At 45.2% G+C, this 26,646-nt stretch overlaps 1 protein-coding gene across 1 annotated transcript in view; it reads right to left on the bottom strand.

Annotated features, from left to right (window-relative positions):
• The window catches only part of Cpxm2 (carboxypeptidase X, M14 family member 2), a 106,630-nt gene that overhangs the window by 18,291 nt on the left and 61,693 nt on the right, over window positions 1-26,646 (bottom strand). Inside the window, exons 5-7 of the mRNA XM_021198676.1 lie at window positions 16,641-16,725; window positions 15,298-15,448; window positions 6,846-6,934 (exon numbers count right to left, since the gene is read on the bottom strand). Coding sequence (XP_021054335.1) covers window positions 6,846-6,934; window positions 15,298-15,448; window positions 16,641-16,725 — 325 coding nt within the window. The remainder of the gene's footprint in view (window positions 1-6,845; window positions 6,935-15,297; window positions 15,449-16,640; window positions 16,726-26,646) is intronic.

Consider the following 26,646-nt stretch of genomic DNA (forward strand, 5'->3'; position numbering starts at 1 on the left):
GAGAAAGACCTAGGAAGTTTATTGCTAACCTGACAACAAGCCTCAAGCACAGGCTATCCTTTCCTGTTAGCTTCTCTCTTTTGTGCAGCTAGCACTGAAGAGCACACCCTACACCCTGGAGGAAGACTAACGTCATCTTCTCCTGGACGCACACTTAGCGATGGATACAAAAAGCTTCGTGGGCAGCATATCTTAAGAATCTCCTTTCTTCCTTGTATCCTGTCCTCCCCTGCAGGATTTTATCCCAATCCTACTTTCTCTGCCATGGTTGGTGTTAAATTAACTGTGTGTCACTGGATTGTCACACCAAAATCAACCTTCCCTCATATGATCATGAAGATCTGAAGATTATGAACCTTTGGGAAGGCCCTTTATAATTCTCCCTCCTGAGTAGCACTCTGAAATACCCTGAAGTGTATCTTGGGTGACCACCATCCCCAGGAAGGTCATGGGAATCGATCTGCTTTCTCTTTGCAAAACCAAGAACAACACTATCATAAGCACTATCAGGGTGGGGGCCTTCTACTTAAATATAGCTCCAACTTGTGAGAAAATGCGATTACTTGGTCCTGAAGAGAGTTAGGAATTCGTTTTATGGTGTCCAGGTCAGTGATAGCCAATCTTGATGGTCAGCTTGACATCCCTGGGAACTGCCTCCCTCAGACTGGTCTGTGGACATATGTATGGGATGCTTTTTTGATTGCCACTTTATGTAGGAGGGTTCAGCTATCCCTGAGCAGACAACCGTGGGCTGCATAAGGGAGTTGAGCAAACCGAGAGAAGCAAGGCAGTAAGCAACATTCCTCCTTAGTTTCTGCTATAGTTCCTGACTCCAGGTTTTGCCTTGAGGTCTCTGAACATCTCCTCTCCAAGTTGTTTATGGTCATGGTATCTAACGCAGCAAAAGAAACCAAGTCAGAATAAGCTCTTTGTGGGAAATATATTGGTTCTGATTGTAAACAGACTATGGAGGAATTCCCTCAGGACCCAGAGCACACATCCTCAACAGGGCTGAAGAAACTGGCTCTGTGGGTCTGAAACATCTTGTGCGTGTGTGTGTGTGTGTGTGTGTGTGTGTGTGTGTGTGTGTGTGTGTGTGTGTGCGTGTGTGTGTGTGTGTGTGTGTGTGTGTGTGTGTATATGTATATCATGGTGTACTTGCCTCCTCAAAACCCAACCCCACTGGAAATTTTTTAGTTGTTAAAATTTGATATAAGAGAGAAGAAAGCAACTAAGGAAAGAATGTTGAGATAGCTCCTTGGGGTGGGGGTGGGGGAATGCCACACAGAGATAGGGTTTGCTGGACTCGTTCACCTCTGCAATAGGAAAGTACATCACCATCCTAGTATCCACCGGTCTGGGTTCCTCGATTTCTCTCCTTTGCTGAAGAAGATACAATAACAAGATGCTTTTCTAGTAATCCAATTTTCAGTAATATATCTGAAGGAAACCGTGCATGAATAATGCTAAAATTATATGCATGATGACACTTGTTGTAGCATGTTTCCTACTTTGGCACAGTCAAAAGCTGGGAGATTTCCAAATGCTTCAAAGCAGGGAGAAGGCTGGTAAACCACAGTGTATCCACTCACCAGCCCATGTGGCAGCACTAGAGATGGCAGGGGGAGGGCCCGATGCTAGGGAACCATCACTGAGAGACTTGGGGCAAAGACAGCTGTATTCTAATCACAGCCTTGCCGAATTGAATCTGTCAACAGGAATTCAAGTACTGGAGGGATAGCAACCTATTGCTGTAGTTTGAATGAATGTGGTCCCCAAAGTCATAAGGTGGAATCCAAAGCCCAATTCCATAATATGGATGGGTGGGGATTTTTCCAGGGGGTGATTGATTAAGTTACATAAGTTCTGCCATTATCAGTTGGATGAGTATCCTTATGAAAGGATTGGAGGAAAGTAGGTAGGCTATTTGCCTTTCCACCGTCCATGTGATGACCCAGAAACAAGGCACCATATTGAAAGTACACAGCAGTCCTCACTAGGCCCAGAAACTGCTGGCACCTTGATTCGAGGCCACCAATATTAAGAACTGTGAGAAATCAACTTCTATTGTTTGGAAATTACTCAACCTCTGGACTTTAGTAGATCTGTGAACAGGCTTCGACAAGGCAGATGTGAAGACTGCTGACTTGCCAGTACAGTGAGTCTTTGGAGGGTTCGTGAGACTTGGGGTTCTGTTGATAAAAGGATGCTTGTTCAGTGAATGGAAGTGCTTCTTTAAAAAACAAATTGTTTAAAGCAGGAGATGAAAAGTTTTCTTCCATCCTCTTCAGAAACTACCCCTAAGCCAATGATAATGGAATTCCCCATGGAAAGAAGAGGGAAGAAAGCATGGTGAAGACCATCCACGGGTCGGAGCTTTGGTTACCTGGGCTGCCAGGCCTACTATTTTGCCTGGCTTCCCACCATCACCATCTGTCCTCGTGCTCGGGCTGACCACACAGCATGTGGGCAGGCTCAGCTCACTTCCCCCACAGCCCAATGTCCACTGCCACCACCTACATCAATACTGCCAGCCAGCGCTTCTACAACTCCTGAGTCCTCCTTAACTGCTGTCTACCTGCACCATATTAAACAGCAGCTACCCTGCAGCTCCTGAATATCTGGGGTGTGGCCATATCATGTCTCAAAACAAAGATAAGATATACTTTCCTGGGAATCCTATAACTTTCCTACCTGAGAAAGGCAAGCCATTCCTTATCAAGAACATGCCACACCCTACCTTAAATATACCCTAACAGCTGGTTCAGGTCAACTACCCTCCGATCCTAAAAAGAAATGCCTCTCCTCTCCTCTTACACCCCAATCCCAAAAGTTCCTTTCCCGCATTGGGGGGGAACAGAGCTCACTTAGGGCCTGTCTCCTTTCCCAGCGCCTACCTGATGCCCTTGCTCCCTCCCTTTTGTCCTTGCTGGCCTCCTTGCTTGGACAGAGACAGTCAGTCTTCTCCCCTCTCTGTCTGCTAAAGTCTGTCAACAATCCAGGTATCAACTGGTCCCAGGTATGGCTGAAGCTTCTCTCAGCCACGAGCAAGCAACTCATCTGTCCCCATCCCATTTCTCATGACTGTAATGATGACATTAAGCACATGTATGCTAAATTTCATATTATAGACTTGTGGTAAGTAACAGGGCCATGGCCCCCATCATTCCAAGTAAAGGAGATGACAACAAATGTATATTTAAACAAGTAACCAGGGGGTTATAAATACACACACTAGGAATGCCTCCAATGTTCTCTTGGCACAATTCTCTCTGCCTCAAAGTATGGGTGTTTGGATAGACTTCACCTGCTTCTCTGCCTTCCCCACCTCTTGCCCCCTCCCTCTGCCTGGAACATAAGCGACGTAGCTCAGTGCTCTAAAGGCATAAGCTGCATGGGAGTGACCCACACTCTCATTGCTGTCCTCTTACAGCGTGATGAGTGTCTCCACTTTTTGTTGTTGTTGTTGTTGTTCCTTCTTATTGCTGCCTCTCATTTTATTGTTGGCTATAAATGTCTCTTTCAGTAGTAGGCTAAGCCAACTATCCTCTCTGAGGTAGAAATATTTCTACAGCCACCTAGAAGACTCCATCGAGGGAGAGGGCTGGCAATTCTGTCTTCTCATCCGGTCCCAAGAGCCAGCATGGCTCTACATGGCAATGGCTTCTGTCCTGAGTACTCAGCTGGGACTGTGAAATGCTTCCTGGACAGTTTCCAACTCAGTGATTTTGGGCAGTAAGATTTCAGAGGTGACCCAGGGTGGCTGTAATGGTGACCCTGAGCTCTGCCATCTCCTGAGCGGTGGTCATCATAGCCACCTCATGTCTAAAGCACATACTGCTAGCCCTCTCCAGAGGACCCTGGGGATGCTCGTGGGATAGCAAGGTCTCCGTTGCAGGGACTCTGAGCAGTCAGCTCACTTAACATACACCTGAAGCTCACTGTGCCAACTAAACTGATACTTGTCTCACTTCTGGGCGCGAAGAGATGCCTTGGGACACCCATCGAGCAAGGCTATGTTAACCCACCAGGGCTCCCAAAGACAGAATGGTGGGCAGAGCCATAAAAATACCCCGAGAAAGTGGAGCAGCAGGCATGAGTCACCAATCTCACGTCCAAGCACATTATCTCCGTTTTTGAAGAGCAAGACAGTAAGAGGAGTTCTTTAGCACATCCCACTTCTATGTCTGTGCTGACAGGTGTCTGGAAGCCACGCGCGTATCTCAAGTTAAATGACAGTGACACAAGCCAGGCATGCTCATTCCAAGGAACTGAAGATCAGCCTGATAACACGGATCTCAGGAACACCTCCTGCCTTTGTTCTGGGCAGCTGGCTCTGTCCGTCAGCCCACTAGACCTCCCTCTGAGGGGCATTAACTTGCCTTTGGTGAGTCCTTACTTCCCAATGTAATCCTGAGGTTATTTCTGCATATCATCTTTAGTCACCTACGTCCCAGCACACTGTTGTAGACCGTTGTCCTCTGAGCATTACCAGCCACTATTGTCTTCAACAGAGCAGCTATGACTACTTCTCAGAGACCCTCAAGACCCAGCCATTAATCGTTGACCTCCCCTCAAAGGAGGAAGGGGCAGGGCCATTGGACTGTTCTCTGAGAGCCCAGCCATTTCCTCCTGTACCTCCCTGTCAGGTGAGTGTAATTTTATTCTAGCTGCAGGTGGCCCTGTCTTAAAGGTACTGGGGTATATGGAAAGCAGAAGGTTAAGTGAAGCTGTTGGAGGACTCTGCCTACGCAGCTATGAAGAAATTGTTACTCAGTCTGGGCTGAAACTTCCTGTTGGGGCAGCTGCTTTAATATCACCTAATTTCCTGTAAGTAACCCCTAACTCATACTCTGTACAGAAGCCCAATAAACTCTTTGCTTTAGCAAGTTTGACGTTAGTTAAATCAAATTCTGTCATTGGTACCCTATCTGAGGGAAACTTTTGTCTCCCCAGGAAACATGCAATACACATATACTGGGTGTGAATGAGGAACAGAACTTCGGAGACAGTGAACCGAGTTCAGGTGCTGCCGCCCCTTTGCCCTTCTCAGGGGTGTGTTGCAGCCAGCACACACAGGCTGACACAGCTCAGAGTTACTGAGACTCAGGATCAGTCTGAGAAAATCACACTTGATCACCAATTCCTGCTACCTGGACTCAGATTCCTAACAATGCCAATCATGAGTTCTGGGGCTTGGCTATACAGAAGCATGGGACAACTTCATGAACACTTCCACCAAGGTTGCCACTTAACTGTGTCTGAGATGGCTCACATATAGATATGTATTCACTGATAAGTGGATATTAGCCCAAAAGATCAGAATACCCATGATACAACTCATAGACCATGTGAAGCTTAAGAAGAAGGAAGACCAAAGTGTAGATGCTTCCATCCTACTTAGAAGGGGGAACAAAAGGAGGTAGAGGGAAGGAAGAACCTTGGAAGGAGAGAGGAGGAGGAGAAGGGAAAAAGGGGGCAGGATCAGGTATGGGAAGAGACAGGAAAGAAGTACAGAGGGCCAGGAAATTGAACAGAAATATGTAGCAGTGGTGGATGGGGAACTGGGGGTAGCCACTAGAAAGGCCCAGATGCCAGGGAAGCAAGAGGTTCCCAGGACCCAACAGGGATGACATTAGCCAAAATACCCAACAAAGGGGAGATAGAACCTGAGGAGACCATCTCCAGTAAATAGGTACAGTCCCCAGTTGAGGGATAGGGTCACACAACCATCTCAAAAATTTTAACCCAGAATTGTTCCTACCTAAAGGAAATGCAGGGACAAAAAAATGGAGCAGAGAGTGAAGGAAAAGCCATCTAGAGACTGTCCCATCTAGGGATCCATCCCATCTGCAGACACCAAACCCCAACACTATTGCTAATGCCAAGAAATGTTTGCTGACAGGAGCCTGGAATAGTTGTCTCCTGAGAGGATCTGCCAGCACCTGAACAATACAGATGTGGATGCTCACAGCCAACCATCCAACTAAGCATGGGGACCCCAAATGGAGGAGTTAGGGGAAGAACTAAAGGAGCTGAAGGGAGATTGCAACCCCATAGGAAGAACAACAATATCAACTAACTGGACTCCCTGCCCCACCTGCAAAGCTCCCAGGGTCTAAACCACCAACCAAAGAGCATACATGGAGGAATCCATGGCTCCAGCTACATATAGAGCAGAGGACTGCCATATCTGGCATCAATGGGAGGGGAGGACCTTGGTCCTGTGGAGGCTGGATACCTCAGTTTAAGGAGATGCTAGAGAGGTGAGATGGGAATGGGTGGGTGGGTGGGTGGGGGAGCACTCTCATAGAGGCAAAGCAAAGGGGGGATGGGATGAGGGGCTTTCGAAGGGGAAACTGGGAAATGGGGGGGGATAACATTTGAAGTGTAAATAAATAAAATAACTAATAAAAAAATCCTAGGTCGCCCTAGTGGACAGCCATGATTAAGCTAAAAATCTGAATATTGTGGTAAGAGGTAAGAGTGCTATACAGTGCTACAGTGACTCAGTTTCCCCATTGATAAGAGAAGGCAATTACAGTCCCTACTGTCCTGGGCTCTTAAAAGGACTGAAGACATTAATGGAGATCAATTGTGGAAGCACGCAGACCCATGAGAAGGCCTCCTGTTTTACCATGAGCCAGTGACCCAGCTCAAACACACGGAAGCTTTAGGGACTAAAGGCTTCAGTGACAAACATCTAGTTTTGAGCCCCATTTCAGCCATTTCCTAACAGAGGAGGCCCCATTTGGTTGCCCAGAGAGACCATACATAGCGCTTATCGGCTTATGCCCTGATGCTCTTTGAAAAAGTCATGTCGCATCCCCACACTCTGGTCTTACCTGGCGCATTTCCTTATAGTTGTGGTGCTTAAAATCCAGGTCATCAGTGGTGGTCATCTCGTTCCGTCGGTGATAATAGTTATTAGGATCTAGGGACAGAAAGATGGGTTGGAATTCACTCACAGCCAGTCATGACATCCCTGCCCAGAGCCTTGTGTGTGTGGTGACAGGGGAGAGAGAGAAAGAGAGAGAGAGAGAGAGAGAGAGAGAGAGAGAGAGAGAGAGAGAGAGAGAGATGAACTTCTAACATTTGGCTCAGAGGCAAGGGAGCCAGGTCACCAGGAAGCATGTGGGAGTTGGAACTGTGTGGTGACTAAGAGTGTACAGTCACAAGTCCTGTGCTTAGATCTCTACTTAGTGCTGCGTGACCTAGGACGAGGCTGCGTGACCTTGGACGAGCCCACTTGAACAGTCCGTGCCTCACTTTTTCCACCTATGTGTTGGTTTACAGTGAGCAGTAGAAGAGAGATATGTAGAAGAGATGCCCTGTGTGCCTGGGCCACTGTCAGTACTAAATAAATAAGGAGTTCAAAACCACACTGGTATACTAGGAGACGTTAGGAAGCACAGGGTCATTCTTAATTTCTTAGCTAGGATGCATTTCTTGTCATTCTTCCTAATAGAAGCTCAACATGTGAGAACCCCCCCTTTTTCTGTCTCTGAGAATTCTAGTGCCCCAAGTCAGAGGAGCAGACCAAACCTATCACAGCACCCAGTTGCCCCGACTGTGCCAGCGGAGGCAAAGTTCTTTGGCACAGAGGAATAGACAGTGACAAATGATGCTGAAACACTGCCCCCTTGCTGTGGTGGCCACCTGGCCATGAAGGAACTGGTCCCAGTACAACCTTGGTGACCAGCAGGACACAGAGGCACAATGACAACAGAAGCTCCTGGTCAGCCAACCTTGAAGCCAATCCTTTTATGACACTTAGAACCAGAGGCACCTGCTGTAGTTTCCATATGAAATGTCCTTATAGGCTCACATCCCTAGCTAGTGACATATTTTAAGATGTAGCAGAACATTTAGTAGGAATAGCCTAGATATAGGGACTAGGGAGTGCCTTTGAAGGTTACATCTGGTCCAGAGCCCCCTCCTCTCTCTCTCCTTCCTGCCTACTGTGTGGTGAAGAGCATTCTCCACCACATGATTCCACAGAGGTGGTGTTCCATCTCACCATGGGCCCAGACAATGGAGCCAAGAACAGTGTTCCAGAAACCTCTAGTGCTGTGATCCAAAATCAACCTCTCCTCCTTGTAAGTTGTTTATGACAAGTATTTTGTCACAGAGATGAAAGTCCTACTGACACGGCAGCCTCAGAGGTATGACAGAGTATAGTAACAGAGGTAACCCTGAAGACCGGGGCTCTGGCTCAGGGAGCACAGCCTGCTCTCCCTGGCCCGCCTTTCATTTAACCTGACTTTCCTTTTTAACTCCTATTTGTTATGTATATTATTCCAAAATAAAGACCATACAAAGGAAAGAGGGCAAGGAGGAGGAAGAATATGAACAAGACTGACAAGAGGGGACTCTGAGTCTGCCCTGCCGTCCATGTCCTCATCTGAGGAAGGATGGCAGAGGTCCACAGCCCTTGGTCATCATGCTGACATTTTCCGCTAGAGGACTCAGCTATCAAGTCTCAGTCAGAACAGAGCTGACCCCACACAAAGGGCACCCAGAGCCTCAGAAGGCTACAACAGCTTGGACTCCACACAAGTGGCTCAAAGGCCCATTCCAAAAGCAGGGGCAACGGCAGGTAGCAAAAGGACCCTGTGATGTTAGGATCAGCAGAGAGCAATGTCCCCAGATTAGGAACACCGGCCACCTCACAGACCTACCTCAGCCCTGCCAAATCAGATTCCACACCATAACCCATCCCAGATGACTCCAAGGCTCTGCATGAGAAGTACCGTGCCATGACTACATCATAGAGGCAGGAAGGAGAGATCAGCAGCTGCTTCACACACCCATGGCAGCGAGCCCCCCCCCCCCCACGTGCCCCTAACAAAAGGCTTTAGCCTTGGAAACCGAAGCCACGTACAACAAATTAGGAGTCACATGAGACTCAGACACCAAATGTAGCATTACATCTTCATGAGAGATCTAGCAATACTGTCAGAAACAAGTAAATGTCATGGAAGGCAGTAGCTTGCAGAAGGAAGATAGACATTTCTTCCAGGCGAGAAAGCCAAGGCCACCTGGGCTCTGCCAAGACCCCATTTATTTCTCATGGCTGCCCGTGCCTTTGGAAAGAGCTTCCCAGGTCCATGGGTTCCAAAGCCAAGGTGAAGAGGAACAATTGTTTTCGGGTTTGCCATTTAGTGACAGTGAGTTCAACATGCTGTTTTCTAAGAGCTATTCAGAGCTCACCCTCTGCCTCAGGGGTGTCTTTCCAGAGCATTTGAAAGATCCTTTTTTTCTCAAACACCAGCTATGCCTTCAAGACTGCAAAAGGAGTTAAAGAAAAAGTTCAGAGCCCTAGGTGCAAAAGATTTCTTGTTTAGGAAATTTCCTTCCTTCCTTCTCCCTCCCTCCCTCCCTCCCTCCCTTCTTCCTTACTTTCTCCCTGGAAACTAGACAGTATATTGAAAGATCCAGGACAAGATGTAGAACTGTATCAATATACCAATATCTTTCATGATGCTGAGTCTTCCATGTTTAATAAATACTTTCTCTCCCCGTCCCCCTCTCTGTTTTTTGTTTGTTTGTTTGTTTTCTTTTTTTTTTTTACTTAACAAAGTTTTATTGAGAATTTCTCAAGAATCCATCTCTCAATTTTAAAATTAAGAATTGAGCTCAGATTGGCTACCAGCCATCTGCTGCTCTCCCTGGCTTCCTTATTTCCAAGAGTCCCTTTCTCCCACTAGCACCTATTTCATGTGGTTCAGAGGTGTCTTGCCCCATGTGCCCCGGTGCAAGCCTGTGACCCAGGCCCAGGCTGTGAACCCATGAGCACAGCTCTGCTAGTCACTAGCTCCGAGATGATCCTGGGACAAAAGTCATACTCTCAGTGCAGCCATCCCCACTGGGACTAAGATCTTCAAAAGGAAGCAAAGTGTAACGTGTGCCCCTCCCTTTGGCGGTCAGAACATTGCAACAATGGTCCTCAAGGAACTGAATTCTCTCCAAGAATCTCAAGCTAGGAAAGGGACAAGGTGGAAGCCCTGTGCTGGCCAGAGGAGGCACTCTCCTCCCAAGAGGAGCACCTCGCACCAGACTGGAGCCTAGACAATGATGCACCTTGACCATACATGTTCCAAGTTATGTGTAAGTCCTGCCCTCTATTTAAACCTAAACCTCAAGTCAGGACTCATAAGATGGGCTTGGAGGTTCACTGCACCTCACTGTTTTTTTTTCCCAGGAGACCACACTAGATCTCCCCTCTCTGCATTGTACTGTGCCTTGTCTCTTTAACAGGAGTAATGAGCATGGGTTTCTGAGCCTAGCTCATAGGGCTATCAGGGCCCAAGTTCTGACCCTAATCATTCTAATGACATCAGAGCTTGTAGGAACGTCTCTTTCTTCTGGGCAAGAACTGGAGTACTAGTGACAACCTGTCAGTCTGCAAGAGGCTCCAAGACTTTCCTGACCACAGCAAGAAGGCCCTGAGATATTAGCCACACCCCTGCCTAAAGCCCATCACACCCACCCCTGCAATTTTCATTTGTCAGCCAAGTTTTTCTTCTTAAGTGAATCTGAGTAGGACTTCCGGCATTTGAAGCAGAAGTCCTGACTGGCTGATTCCATCTCTGTGCCTTTATTGCCACAGATGGAGCTCTGGCAAGCTAGCTTCCTGTCTCTTTCTACGTGGTTAATTTTGAAGATCCTTTGTACTAAAACCCAGTGATTCCTGGGGGGACTCCTTACCTACAGGGAGAGAAAACTCCAGGCACAGCACCTAAAATCCTTCATCCAGCCTACTCACTTCATTAACTTAGTCCAACCTTCTGTTCTCGACATACCAGCCTACTAATTCTACTGCTTGAGTCACTGTGTCTGTTGTGTGCTCTCACAGGGATACTAGGCAAGAAGAAAGAGAAGGGGAGGACTCTACAGACATCCACTGCCCTGGCACTGCTGGGGATATGTGAAGGGCAGTATTCACGTTCCTCTGAGGCAATGCATGTTATCAGTGGTCATTTTTTTAAAAAAGATTTATTTATTTATTTTATGCATATATGAGTATATGTTGCTGTCTTCACACACACCAGAAGAGGTCTTTGGATTCCATTACAGATGGTTGTGAGCCACCATGTGGTTGCAGGGAATCGAACTCATGACCTCTGGAAGAAGCGGTCAGTGCTTTTAACAGCTGAGCCATCTCTCCAGTTATCAGTGGTCATTTACTCCCTGGTAGACAATGCCCTTTACTCATGCATGGTCAGAGGTCACTGACCCTTTTATACAAGTGGTTACCAGGTACCTCCCATGGTGGAGTCCGCTGAGGCAAGACCCTTCCTTCGCTAAAGAGAACATTGTGTTTTATGTCCTAAGAAAGGGAAAAATTGAAGCCAAAAGGAAAAAAAAAAACTGGCTCACCAGGGGATGAGATAAATAAGTGAGAAGGGTTGTTTCCCCCCTTAATGAGCTGCAGACCCTAAAGCCCAGATGTTCCTGTTCACGAACTAGCCTTCCATAATTTGATTTAAATGAACCAGCTCTAGCCCCGGGGAGTAAGAAAGAGGAACAGGCCACCTATAACTACTCCTAAAGTTAAAGGCAACCAACCACAGGGGCTTTAAACAAAGCTAACACGTAAGCTAGCAACAGTAAGTAGCTTGCAGTTGCTGTGGGTGACAGTAGTTAGTTATCATTCCTTCCAGAATTCTAAGACACAGAACAAGTCTTAGTTGATGGGCAGACAAGATGAAGCTAATATGAAAGTTGAATATTTCCTCCTCAGGGTCACTGAGGCTTGCCTGCTACCATCCTCACTCCAGGGTCTGAGCTAGACTCTGTCTCTATGGGACAGAGAATAACAGATGAGCACAAACAGCATTTTCCTCTGGAGGACTCTGAAGTCAGGCACATATGCACACACACACACACACACACACACACACACACACACACACACTTCCACCTTGACAGGCTCCAAAGGGTGGAACACTGCTGTCACACTCAAGGCTTACAGATCCTGAGACAAGAGCCATTTTTACACTATCTTCAGTAAAAGCTACAAAGAGCAAAGGTCCTACATGCATAGCTCCTCTCCCTTCCTAGAGTGCTATCTTAACTCTCCAAGGTGTAGCTTTCATAGCTTTCATCTATGTTCTATTAAGAGTGACTTCCTATTCCTCTCCTCCCCCACACCTTGAGCACGATGTCAGGGTATTCTCCTTCTTTCTAGATGCAATAAATTGTCCCCAAGGGCCCTTCTGTGTCCATCCTTGAATTCTTTGTTTTGCTTTGTTTTGTTAATTTAAAACAGAGTCTCTCTCTGTAGCTCACGCTGTCCTAGAATTTACTATGTAGACTAGGTTGGCTTTAATTCTATGGTAATTCTCCTGCCTGTCTCTGGAGCACTGGGATCATGGGCAGGTGCTACCATGTCTAGCTTCTGATTTTTTTATATATCAATGAAAATAACAACCACCTACAAAGAAGACTCTGTGCCACCAGTCACATTCTATACAGCAAGTGGCCAGCCAGTGCTGGTTTTCCTAGAACTGTTCTGTCTGGTTTCAAGCAGATCAAGATCATTGGTCACATGATCTAATGAATCAAGTGCAGGAAGCAGATCTCCTTTCCTATGACATAAAGGATAAATATCTTCTTCAACAAAATCCAAAAGATTTAGTATACTAAAATATTCTTTTTGATCTCTCAAATCTTGTGATCAGTGTAACACCAGAAGCCACCAAAATTACACAGATAGCTATTGTTAAGACATTAAAATGCAGAAGACTGCCTACTGGGGTATGTACAACCCTCCTTTTCATACACATCTACTATCTACCTATCTATCTATCTATCTATCTATCTATCTATCTATCTATCTATCTACACCTGTGTATATATTTATGTTTAAAACCTTCTTAAAGATAAATTTGGCTTTTAAAAATGAACCTACATGTTTGTCAGGTCGAAACCAGAACCATGCTATGTCCACACCTAAACCTACCCAGAGTTCACAGTTCATCCATCTCTGTGTTTCAAATGGCCACCAAAAATAGCCTAACAGAAATAATTACTTCATGATACTCACACAAGGTGCCCTGTACCTTTTCCTAATGACACATGAATTCCTGCCCACAGAGGGAAGCCACGGCTCCACCTTTTATAGAAAAAAATTGGGGGAGTGCTAAGCAAGGGTCCTGGCCTGGAGGAAAGGGGACAGAGCCTCCTTATAGATGCTGGCCAAGATTTGTTGGCCATAGCTCCTCCCCTTCCTAGAGTGCTATCTTAGCTCTCCAAGGTATAGCTTTCATATCCTGAGCACCATGAGCCCAGAAGTCTCTGGATAGCAGCAGGCTGGATGTAGGGCTGTCGCAGGAACCAGCTATGAAAGGAGACTCAAATCCCAGAGAGGTGTGCTCTGATGAGCTCTCCTTTTCAACCTTGGAAATATGCATAGCCTCTGTCCCTGCAATTCCAAGTTCAAGAAACAACTGTAGCCACAGGGATGGGGACACACACACACACACACACACACACACACCATTGACAGAGAAATAAGAAAAGTAATTGCAAGATTGTTTATAGAATCAAAATACTCTAAACTACTGAATTTCAAACGACCACTGGCTGGTTAAAGGAGTAAGATTTTACCCACAGACCAGGAAAGTACCCACAGATGCCCTCTCCTGGTTTCTTTTCTGTCAATGTGACCAAAAGCAATTTAGGGGAGCAAAGGACTTTCTTTTTTCTTCCAGTTTACAGAACAGAGTTCATTGTTGAGGAAATTCAAGGCAGACATTTTGAAGGCAGGGCTTGCTATTCTATGCAATACTATCTCTGATCAGGAACCCACTCACAGCCAAGGAAATACAGCAGGGACAATGGAGGATGCTGCATGTTTCCTCACTCTCTGGCTTGGGCTTAGCCAGCTTTCTTATGTAGCTTAGGGAATGGTGCTGCCCACAGAGGGCTGGGCCCTCCTACATCAGTTAACAATCAAGAAAGCAGGCCAACTTCACTTGGGTAACCTCAAAGTGAACACTCTCTTCTCTGGTGGCTCTAATTGGCAGTCAAAGATAACCAGGACAGGCTCCAATAATTTTGTGACATGAAAAGAAAATTGCAAGCTAGTAAGTACAAACAAATATAAATTGCAAGTGCATGCGTGTGTGTGTGTGTGTGTGTGTGTGTGTGTGTGTGTGTGCTATGAGAATCATTATGTGGACAGACAGAGCTGACTTTCTCAGCCATGGAGGGTACATGATCTAAAAAGCTACAGTTGGCAAAGCCAGCTTATGCATATTACAAGACTGCAAAAGAAACAGTAATGTGACATTAAACATGCTTTGAAAACACAGCAAACGGAAGCTCATGTCAGAGCTGGGGTGACTACTGAGATAGCAGCAGAGCTGGTGGTGGACTGGGGACCCACAGCCCGTGATGTTCCAGCTTATTCTATGAGCCTGAGAGTGAGTAGACTCTGGAGAGAAATCTGGGTGAGATGAACCATGCTTCTGCTCCTGATAACCTGGGTGGGGGAAGACGAGAATGAGACATTCCTGCAGGCTGTGACAGATGCTAAGGGGTAGGTTTGGGGCCAGCTGCTTTCCTAGAGCTGTCTGGTCAGGAGGAAGAAGCCCTTCCCATGGGTCTACAGTGACATAAGCCAATACATTCTGAAAAGCCAGCCTACCTAACCTTTTGGGACACTAACAGCATTAGAAGGTGCATGTGAATTCCCACTTGAATGCAGAAGTTAGACCCAAATGCCATCATGTGAATATCAGGCCATAAGAATAGAAGACTCGAGCAAGCATTCAGTGAAGACAGGCATCTAAGGGAAGCTCCCCAGACAGCCTCTGCAAATGTTCATGGTCAGGTTTCTTCCACCTCCTGCCCTACCTCTGCACTCAATACAGTAAGCATGCAGAGAACAGCTACATGTCTTGAGGGCAAACATATTCTATATCACTGAGAACTGAACATTTGCATAGGCTTCCCCACGAAGTTACATTCCTAGCTGACAGCTAGATGCTTTTTTTTTTCCTCACTTCTGAGCGACAGCCCTGAGTGATTCGTCAACCTTGATATACATAAACATCATCTTAAAATTACAACAGGCAAAACCATACTTGGCAAGACACTCAGTGCCACCAACATTCATGTTTCCGAATTGGGATTATGAAAAGTTGTTTTTCTTTTCTTTTTGAATAACCTGTATGCTAACAGTGGATACGGGAAAACGGTGGCTCAGCTTATTTTGACTTATCTTTGGGAGGCAGCTGTCTCTCATTAGGAAACAGCTTTGCAGGGAGTGCAGGGGGGCAAACTCACCTGGCAGTGGGCAGCCCAAGATCTCCATCCTCATGCAGATACTCCCGTTATCAAACCAGGACTGAGGGTTTATGCGAATGTAGCGGGCCACCATGGGGACTGGCAGCTCATTGAGCACAGGAATCTCCTTCTCACTGTTTCCTTCAAATATCTATTGGCGCTCAAGGGGAAAGAGGAAGCTTTTTAAGATCTTCATTCTCAAAGGCAAGACAGCCAGCAATTCACTCATTCCTTGGGGTCCTATCAAGCAGTACTTATGCATGCTGGGAATGAAGGTAAAAGGAAGAAATCACCCCTGTACTCTGCCCCAGGAAACCCTATATCTCAGTCTACCATGAAGGGAAAAAATGCTCCAGATCTCAGGATTTTACAAGGAAGTAGACTAGGCCAAGGTTTGGAACAGAGAGAGGTTCTGTTTGGCCTGACAGAAAGCTACCTAGACTAGTGGGAATGGGGTAGAGTTTTCAGGTAAAAACATTAGTGGAGAAGCCCAGCAGTGGGTTTCATAGGTAGAAGAGCAGATGGCTCTGTTCTGCTGGTGCAAACAGGACTGTCTATGCAAGAATCAGCCAGAAGATAGAAGGAGGGGGCTGCAGTCGGTGGGTAAGATGCTGGAAGCCACACTGGGAATGGCACTTGAGAATCTGAACTTGAGAGTAACAAAAGCCCCACACTGAAGCTCATCATGCAAGGTGACTAGAAAAGCTGGGGCTCTCGGGAATTACAGCTGCAAGGGTCTCCAGCTGCAGTGTGCTAACTTGTAAACCAGACCAGAGGCTGCATCCCAAAAGTACTTCCGTTGAACTATGTGGTGGTTTGAGTAGGAATGGGTCCCATAACTCATATGTGTCAATGCTTGCTTCGTAGAGAGTGGTATTATTAAGAGGTGTGGCCTTGGAGGAAGTGCGTCACTGTGAGGGTGGGCTTTGAGGTCTCAGAGGCTTAAGTCACCTCTCTGCTGCTGCCCAAGGATCAAGATGGAGAACTCTCAGCTCCTCCAGCACCATGTCTGCCTGCATGCCACCATGTTTCCCCACCATGACCAAACCTAAACTGTAAGCCAGCCCCAAATCAATGTTTTCTTTCATAAGAGTCGTCATGGTCATGGTGTCTCTTCACAGCAATAAAACCCTAACTAAGACAGGATGAATATAGAATTCTGCATCAACCCCAGATGCGGGCCACTTAAGGTTGGGCTTCAGAATATGAAAAGGAGGTCATTATCCATCAGACCCTCCTGGTTGGTTTGAGTTTACACAGAATTGGTAAACCTCCCTAGAGAAGGACAAAGCCCCAAAGCCAGGTACCAATGGCATGGGTAGAGAGGGGAGAGGGGGACTCACCATGTCACCAGATCCATTCTTCACAGTAACCCATGTGTGGCTGTCATTGCTCACCATGACTTTATAGGATGTCACCCAGTCACTCCTGTGGGGGAAAAAAAAAAAACCATCATGGGGGCCACGTGCTTTAAAATGCTTACCCTTTCCACTCAATGTGTAGAAGTAAGGATGGGTATGCTTTCTCCAGGACTGGATCAAGCCCTGATTCCCAGGGAGGTCCTGGAGGACAGCGTAGACTCCTTTGTGTCATTGCTCTTGGCTGCCCATTACAACTAGGTAATAAGATACTAGTGATGAAGATACCACACACTTTAATTGCGAAACATAGAGAAACCAACCTTGAACCTACTGGGAAAGTTCCATGCTGGCTAGTTTTCATGGATGCTATCCGTGCCCCTGAGGGAGAAAGACAGCAGAGGTCTTACCCGGCACTGGACCATGCATGCCAACTTGTCAAGCAAGATGGACCCTCCGTTGTAGTAGTGGCAAGACTGTTTATGCGGCTAACCAGTGCTTTCTGATTGCATCTGAGACCTCCTCTATAGGACAGCACCCGTGCCTTGTATTATAAACCAGGCCATAAGCCCATGGTTGGAGGGAGGAGGGGAACCCACTACTGTTGCTTGCCATGCTGTCAAACAGCTTCCTACATATTTACACTTTGGCCCATTAGTTTCTGATGCTCTCAACCATGGTCAGAGAAGTCTCTTTTTTTTGCAATAGGTAAAGGGTAATATGGCCTCATCCCTGGTCAGGGTGCTAGGAATCAGTCATCCCAACAGCTCTGCCCTGGAACCCCCCAGGAACACAAAATAAGACGGCAGTAAGCAAGGCCTATTGGGAAGCCCCTGAGCGATAGCTCACATCTGCCGATAAAATTACCCTCACCCCAAACAGCAGTCTGCTCTATATTTCAATCATTTCTGACAGCAACTGTCTTTTGCCTGTTGACCCCTTCTCAAGCTGATAATGCCTACCCAAGCCAGTAAGGCAGGCTACGGAGGCAGAGCTCTGTCCTAGTGAGACAAAAGGGATGAATTTAGGGAACTCTCAATCAAAGGACACAAACAGGATGGAGGCAGAAAGGAAATTTAGTAAGTTCTCCGAAGAAGAGAGGCTAGGCCTATGGTCTGGTCCTGTCACCCCAGCTCCTCAAGAGGCAGGAAGCAGAAGAACCAAATGTTTCAAGCCAGCCTGGGCACTTTAGTGAGACCCTGTCTAAAGTAAAAAGTATTCAACTCGCTGGGATTGTGTATGATTTGGTGGTAGAGCACTTACCCACCAAGCATATTCTTGTTGGCAGAAGGCACTACAACATGGTGGTCTAGCAGAGCCCCTTGTCATTCATTAGGAAACCAAACAACAGCAGTCACTCCTGATAGCCATGAACACATCCCATCCATCACCACCAACCCCCCCAACTCTCAGACACACACATACACACGTCACCCCCACCCCATTCCCACCTCTCAACAACCCCCCTGTATTCAGTCTCTTGTAAAGGTTGCCAATTTACTGCCTATATCTTTCAAAAATTTATCAAGACTCTGTCTGACTATACCACCAACCAGTCAGCCCATTTTCCTCAGCAAGGACAGAGGTTGCCATATTTCCCTCTGGGATCTAAATTCCCCTCTCCCAGCCTATCCTGGGAGACTTAACTTATCCTGCTAACTTAACTAGAGTCACATACCAGGGTTACCTTCTGCTTATCTGCTATTTTAAATATCAAGAATTCTTACAGCTATTCTATTACATGTCACTCTTATTTCAACTTACTTGCTGACTAATAAAAGTTGCACACAGAGCAGTATAAAGACTAAAGCCATATGGATTGTAGCACATACTCCCAGACCTTTCAGTTACTCTAGTAGAAGTATCCCAATCTCTGAGGGTGCACAGCTAAAGTACACATGATCCTTTCATTCAAGGGTTTTGAAGGTTAATAAGGAAGACAGAGAGGTGAACAGAATGTTCAAGAGTGTGATAGAGTATGCTATAACCAGGGAGTAGAGGGAAGAAAGGAGATGCCCTCTGGATCAGCCAAACAGAGGATGCACAGCAGGCGAGAGAAAGCATAGTCCACACCTGACATAAAACCATGCACTGTTTTTTCCTTTGTGCCAGGCACATCCATTATAAGCCAGCCTCATGGGAGACGGGAGCTGCAAAATCCTGGTTTCCTGATCTCCTAATCTTCAGGGATGACTTGACAAGCACACCGATTTTGTGGTTTATTTCCGCTTCCCTCAGAGGGATTATTCTACATCACCAAACAACCTTGGCATTCAAGCTTGACTCAAAACTATGCAGTCCAAGCAAAGACACACTGGGGTCAGAGACCTCTAGACCACAGGAGAAGGCAGAGGCTGGGCTGACCCTCCTGGGCTCTGGCAGCTTCCTCATTTGTAAATATAAAATAACACAAAATAAGCTGGAAGACACTAGCTCACTTTCCTCCAATATAGCCTTCTTTCGGATCAGGTTTTCAAGAGGGAGTTTCCACAGAGCAGGGAGTTGAAACACATTGTAACATTGTACTGCAGAGTCTTCCTTACAAGTTAACCCAGATGGGTCAAGGTAAGATAAACAAAGGATTTATGTTACCAGTGAGTTTGCAAATAAGTAAATAAGAGAAAGCTGCAGGGATGCAGGGAGGGGGGGGTGGGATAAGAGCTGAAAGAAAAAAAAATAAGTATTGTATAAATTAATGAGCCAACACTGTTTTTAGGGAAATACATATAATGAGAGAATGGAACATCAAAAGCTAGAGATGTTGAATTTGAAACCTCCCCGCCCCCAAGACTCTGGAAGCAGGTGAAAATAGTTCACAGGAGCCTACTTGGTTCCCAGCAGAGGTGCCACAAATTTTCTCTGTAGACTAGTCTCTCTCTTAGGGCCTTGGAAGTTTCTTTAGGTTCCAGGGACATTCTAAAGCCCCATTAGTCACCTAGAAACTACTCTCCGAGAGAAAGAGGTACCAGAATTAGAATGCAACAAATTCAGGCCCAGGAGAATTTGGGAGCTTGGGACTGTCATTTGCTAAGTACAAATCCTTCTTCCTCAACTTCAAGTAGGGCTGTGTCCTAGTTAAACCCACGATGAGTTGACTATACCATAAGCTGAAAGTGTATGCATCCGCCCAACCTACTGAGCATCAGATCTTAACAACACATCACACTGTTGTGTTGCAGTTACTCGAGCATGTGTGATTGACAGGTGTAACTCACTCACTGCCCCTGTGGTGACAGAGTGTCACACCACACATCGTCACTAGCCCGTGAAAAAGTCAAAAACCCAAAGTACGATTTTTCTAGTGGATGAGCCAGTTCTAAGGTTGTTTATCTATACCTGACAGATACCTTCCTAAGCACTTTGCAAATATTAACTCATTTTTCTTCATGACAACCAAATGGCATAGGTGATATTATTCTGAACTACAGATGCACCAGGAGGTCAAGGTTATAGAACATTAGACTCAAAACTCAAAAGTCTGGGTATGGAACTCCTATTTATAGCCACTTTTTATATATGACATATTTTTAAAAAACCAAATATGAAATAAAAACACAGAAAGGAAACAGGTTGGTACAAAATAAGCAACTAGATGTAAAGAGCATGCCCAGCTTTCACAAACAAAAATGCCACTGAAATTAAATATGCAGATAAATTGAAAGTTCTGATGGAAACTGCCAAAGGGAGAATTAACAAACAGTCACAAAGTTAAAAAGTTACTAGGAACACAGCACTAAAAAAACCCAGGAGATAGAAAACCAAAGGAGAAGACAGCTATGAAAGCTATGTTCCTCATCAGAATTCCATAGAGAGACCAAACATAAGAAAGGGAGAACACTACTTGGGGGGAAATGGAGAGAATCTGTCTAGAATAGGTAAACTCTGTGAATCCACAGACTCAAGGGGAACAATAAATGGCACAATAATCAATAAAAAATAAATTCATTTTTTTCTGTATAGAGTCTATTTACAGATCATTAATGAATTGTGATAAGCAGGAGGTACCAGGACCATCTCTTCCTTACCTGGCAGCTGGCTCCTGCTGGTATAGGTACTCTCAGTTGTCCTAGTGTGAAAACACTACAGGCAGTCTGCTACATGTATCAGAAAGGGGGAATCTCAAGCCCTAAGATATACATTAGATATGGACTTGTGTCCTGAACCAACAGGATGGAGAATTGGGGGGGGGGGGGAATTCTAGACACCAGCAAGGTTGTACCTCCCTGAAGAACTCAGCCAACAAGGAATTCAGGGGGTAGAGAAATGAAATTAGGAATATAAAAAACACGGCTATAAGCCAAATCCATGCGCCAGTCATTTTTGCCTATAGCCCAGGCTGGTGCTTGGCTTTTGTAGGACTAAAAATAAATCTGTATGGCCCTTGCTACCCTGACTTTCCGAGACTGCTTTTATTATGAAGTGAGGATTATTGTTTCCCACACCACCTACACCTAGTCAGCCTGTAAAGTATCAAAGATCATATACAAGCAGTCTGGAAGTTAAAAAAAAAAAAAAAGTACAAATGAATGGAAATAAATTGACAGCATACTGCTCCAGAACGGTATTGAAACCATGAGATCCCTGTGTTCAATGGATTAAGAGAACAGTATCAACAGGAAAGTCATCATATTTCAAGAACGAGTACTAAATAAAGGCATTCTTAGACAATAAAAAGGGAGTTTGCCCCTCTCTCCTTTCACTTAAAAACAACTTTTAAAAAGAACATGAAAGAACACGCAGTGAGCCAAGAAACAGAATAAAAAGGGTTAGAGAGGTGACTCAGCCATTAAGAATCCATGCTGTTCTTACGGGAAACCTGAGTTCAGTTCCCAGCACCCACACCAAGTAGCTCACCTGTAACTCCAGCTCCGGGGATCTGATGCCTTCTTCTGACCTCTCAAGTCATTGTGGTGCTCTCTCTCCCTCTCTCTGTCTCTGTCTTTCTTTCTCTGTCTCTGTCTTGTCTCTCTGTCTCTGTCTCTGTCTCTCTCTGTCTCTGTCTCTGTCTCTCTCTCTGTCTCTCTGTCTCTCTCTGTCTCTGTCTCTGTCTCTCTCTGTCTCTGTCTCTCTCTCTCTCTCTCTCTCTCTCTCTCTCTCTCATACACACACACAGAGGGAGAAAGAGATATTAAAAAGAGAAGCAGAATAACTTCAGACAAACATTCTACCCTTGGGAAATGCATATAAGTTATAATTTTGTGGCTAAAGACGTAACTGAAAGATTGGAAAATGGGAGTTCAGCAATATTAATGAAGCTAACATCAATACTTACAAAGAATTTTCTGTTTGCTAGGATTGGCCTAAGATAGGTATACATATCTACTAATGTGTCATACAGGTAGACACACCTATACCAACACACAAGCACATATAGACATAAATACACTTATATCAAGAGATCAATTTAATTATTTCTAAATTATTATGAGGTTAGGCATTTTAAAGAAGGAGTTCTCAGCCAAAAATGCTTCCATCTTAAATCCACAGTCATCATTCCTCAGTCATGTGACAGTTATTCACCTTTCTCCAAACACCAGCAGGAGCTGATGTATCATCTCAATTTAGCTATCAGAACTTACAGAAACATATAAAATAAACATGAAACGTAGATCTTAATGAAAATTTCTCAGACTCAATCAACTGTGTTCAGTACTACAGATGAGAATGTCAATTATCCAAAGACATACAAAAATTAAGAGTGGCCTCAGGAAAAAAAAAATGCTCCTTAATGGAAGGAGTATGGAAACACTGAGTGGTCATCTCTATCCTTTTTGAGACATCCCTTCCACATGATCATCTTCGTTGCAAGTATTTAAGGTAGGGTGACCCTACACTTTGGACAAGGACAAACATTCTGAATATGGGTTCTTGAAAAAAAAAATGCCAATCATAGTTGACTATCCGAGACAGTGAACATTTGTCCCAAACTGGAACAAGACATTCTTCTCTGAGAATCTAGATTTGAGAACAAGGCAACTTTGGTCCTGAGTCAGAATCCTCAGGTACTCATGAGAGTTCTAGTTGTCAACATGTAGCTGGAGAGGCAGGGGCTTTCTAGGGAGAGAAGAGAGAAAGAAAAGCTCATGGGAGAGACACCCAGGCATTCCAGCAGAAAAGCCAGCTGCCCCCTCTCTCCCAGCCTTTAGGCTCCCTGCATGCTTAGTGTAATTCAAGAAAGAGCTTCCATACCCAGCTAAGGATATCCTACTGGTAACCCTCTGTCTCCTGGCACAGGCCTGAGTTCTGGACACACCTTGCTAGCCTGGCCACGGTAGGATAAAGCAAAAGTTCCCCAAATCCAGTTATTACATAGAAAACTTAAGTCTCAGCTAAGAAACCACAGCCAGGGAAAACTAGGTCACTCCACCCTCCCCACCCCATCATATACCCCAGCCTCTCTCTTAAAGAGAACATCAGAGTTCAAATAAACACTGCAAAAATTCATCCTCACCTGACAAATCAGGACCTGCCTTCATGATCCACTTACCGTGATTAAAATTTCCTGGTATTTCTCAAAACTGTTGGCTCCTTCACACAGTCAGAAGCTGGGTTCCTGGAAGAGGCATGGTCTATTTTTTACCCAGAGTCAGCCCAACTGGCAAGAACCAACAGGTCGTAATGTCAGACACTGAAGACTTCTAAAAACTCTTTCGAGTTCAAGCCCAAGGTTCAGTGTGCTCTTCTGCTGACCACGAGAGTGCATTCCCATACTGTACAGGATGTCAGCTTTCTCTGTGACAGCAGGAGTGTGGGCAGGTACTGCCAATTGCATTCAACTGGAAAAAGACCTTGACTATATACACAGCAGTGGTGCTTTTCTGGGGGTAGGGGTGCTCCTGTCCCTCAAGGGACAACTGACAACATCTAAAGACCGACGTGAGTGTGACGACTGGGAAGCATGCAACACTTGAGGCAGAGGCACCTGGTGAATAGGGGACAAGGATGCCACTAAACCTTCTAAATGCATAGGAGAGCTTTCTATAGCACAGGATGACCTGTCCCACTCTAAGCAATTTAGATAATTGAGGTAGAATTCTCCACTGGATCTGTTCAAAACTATTTTAAGGCCAGGGAAGATGTCAGCACCAATTTATCAGTAAAGAAACTAAGGCACAAAATTGTCAGGGGCCACGACATTCTGAATACCAGAGTGGATATTGGACACTACAGGCTTCGTCAAGGTGTTCCTGTATTTTTACCTAAAAGAACAGGCAGGAAATGGAAGCAGGCAAGAACCAATGCAGTTTGTAGAATGTGGCTCAGTTACTAACTGAGCATGCATTGACATGCATGGCCAATGGCTGCTGGGAACATCATTATATATTTGGAGACAATTTATTTTCAAAAGCTTGGATATCCATGAACATTAATGTGTTTTGTATGCTTACCAGAAACTGTGTTGTTCTTTTTTCTTTTCTTTTTTTTTTTCCTTTGAAATGGGGCTTCATGTAACCAAACTGGCTTAGAACTCACTCTGCAGCTGGGGATGGCAGAACTTTGAATCCTCCTGCCTCCACCTCCTTAGCGCTGGGTTAGAGGCACTCATCACTGTGCCTAACTCCAAAGTTGTTTTTTACGGAGAGTGAATTGCAGCTCAGACCTTGCCAGTGTCATGGTAGAAGCCACATTTGTTGACACTGAATCAAATACTAGTCCATATCAGGGGGAGGTAGGGAGCCAAGCCCTAGGCCAGTGGCCCTCAAATCAACTCCACTTGAGACTACAGAGGCCATGATGTTCTGAATAGCAGAATGGATATTTGATAATACAGGCTTCATCGAGATGTTCCTGTACATTTACCTAATTTACCTATGAGACCATAGTCTAGAGGAGGGCAGGGACCACATCATTAATTATTCAGTCAGTAATTGAAATGCTTTTGTGATGCTGTTTAAAGGAGAAGGCATGGAGGACTTGAAAATGGGAAATGCCATAAAGGATGCTTTCTGGAAGGGCAGTATTTGAACTGAGGTATGATGAACAGACAAGAAGTAACTAGGGGAGAAATTGGTTAGCAATTTCATATTTAGGCCACAAAGAAAATATTAATGCAAGAAATCTGATACATACATACAAGAAATCTGATATATACATATATACATGCATGCATACATACATACATACATACATATATACATACATACATACATACATACATACATACATACAGTTAGATTTAATTGCCAAGTTGACAATCTGAAATCACCTGAAAAAGTCTCAACAATTAGATTGGTCTGCAATGACAATGAGGAATTAATTTTATTATGCTAATTGAGGTGGAGAGACTTGACCACTGTGGTTGATACCATTCCTTCCATTCCATAGGCAGGATATCGTGAACTTTATAACAGAGGGGGGTGGGGAGAGTGCGCTAAGCACAAGCATGCAAGGGTTATGTTACTGCTCTTTGCTCTTTACTGTGGCAGGACTTTCCCTGTCCAATCTACTTAAATATTAGTACAGCAGGAGGCCTGTGATTGGACAGGGAAAAGGGAGGCAGAGCTAAGAGTTTCAGAGACAGCCTCCCAGGAAAGAGGGGAAAGGAAGCAAGATGGAGGACAAGACAGGAAGAAGATCCTGATCCTGCATGGTTTTAAATAGCCACAGGTAGTTATGAATATCACAGGTAGTTATGAATTGGGCTAGAATAACTGGGATAACTTGTCTGATCTAGGTGGGAAGCTTGTACCATTATCAATTGGTCCTCTTCTGAATTGAGAATTGATTGGTATATAAATCTGACTGATTAATTATAAGTATCTAGAGTTTTGTTTTACTGGGTTACTGGAAGGTGGGACCGCAGACCACAGGGGGATTATGGCTGAGAGGGTATGAGTGGCACTGAGGCAGCAAACCAGAGATGGGAAGACTGTGATCCGTCTCTGCATGGGGCTAACCATGGAGGCAGCAGAGTTGGCAGGCAGAGAGTAGCTGGATGGAGCGCCCCGCAACACTTTACTCAGGATTTGATATGACTACTCAGGATCCTGACACCTTGCCATCCATGTACAGTATTTAGGACAAAACATGGACAAGGTCTTGAAAACTGTATTGAGGAAGCAAAATCCAAACATTTACAGGAGCAAATGTCTTCAGGTCACTCACTCACTGTAAACCTTCAGGAAGGACAGCATGGGAGACTGGAAGTTCTGGGGGCTATGGGGCGGGATTTCCTTCTAGGAAAATAAAACGTTCTAAATTTAATTGCAGGGATGACCGCAGGATTGCACAAATGTAAAGAATTCCACAGAACTGCACAGAATTGCAAATGAGGGAGTCATGTGATAGAGAATTTCACCTCAGTAAAGATGCCAGCAGTTCCTAGGGAGAATCCTTTCCCAGCTGCCCATCCAGGGTGTGATCAGCAAAAAGACATTTGATTCAAGGAGCTCAAAACATCTTCCACACTCCATTTCCAGAAGGCATGCAATGCCAAAACAAAGGAGGAAACAGAGACGTGTAGTCTAATACGGAGCATAAGTCAAGGAGAAGAGAGAGTTCTAAGCAGAAGAGGAAGATCAAGAGCCATGCCTGACAGGAGGGACTTAGGGCAGCTGGCATGGTGACTAAAACAGCTCAAAGGCCAGTGTGGGACAGATGGCCTCAGGAGGAAAATGAAAGAGTAAATTGTTGGTATAATATTCTGTGTCTGTGTGTGCCTGTGCAAATGCACATGTGTACATGTGTGCACACACACACATACCTGATGTATGTACACACAGGTCAAAGGAGATCTCTGGGTCTATCTCAAAGCTTTGGCATGAATGAGGACATGAGATCATGTCCCTATAACTCCAGCACTAGGTGGGATGTGGAGAGACAAGTGGATCCAGGGGAACTTGCTAGTCAGCCACTCTCACTTAAGTTGTAAGCTCTGGGTTCAACAAATAAATAAAATAAGGTGGAGGCCAATAGATAAAGACACCCAAAGTCAACATCTGGTCTCTATACACACACACACACACACACACACACACACACACACACACAC

Source organism: Mus pahari, chromosome 1 (assembly GCF_900095145.1).
Source record: "Mus pahari chromosome 1, PAHARI_EIJ_v1.1, whole genome shotgun sequence".
NCBI lineage: Eukaryota > Metazoa > Chordata > Mammalia > Rodentia > Muridae > Mus > Mus pahari.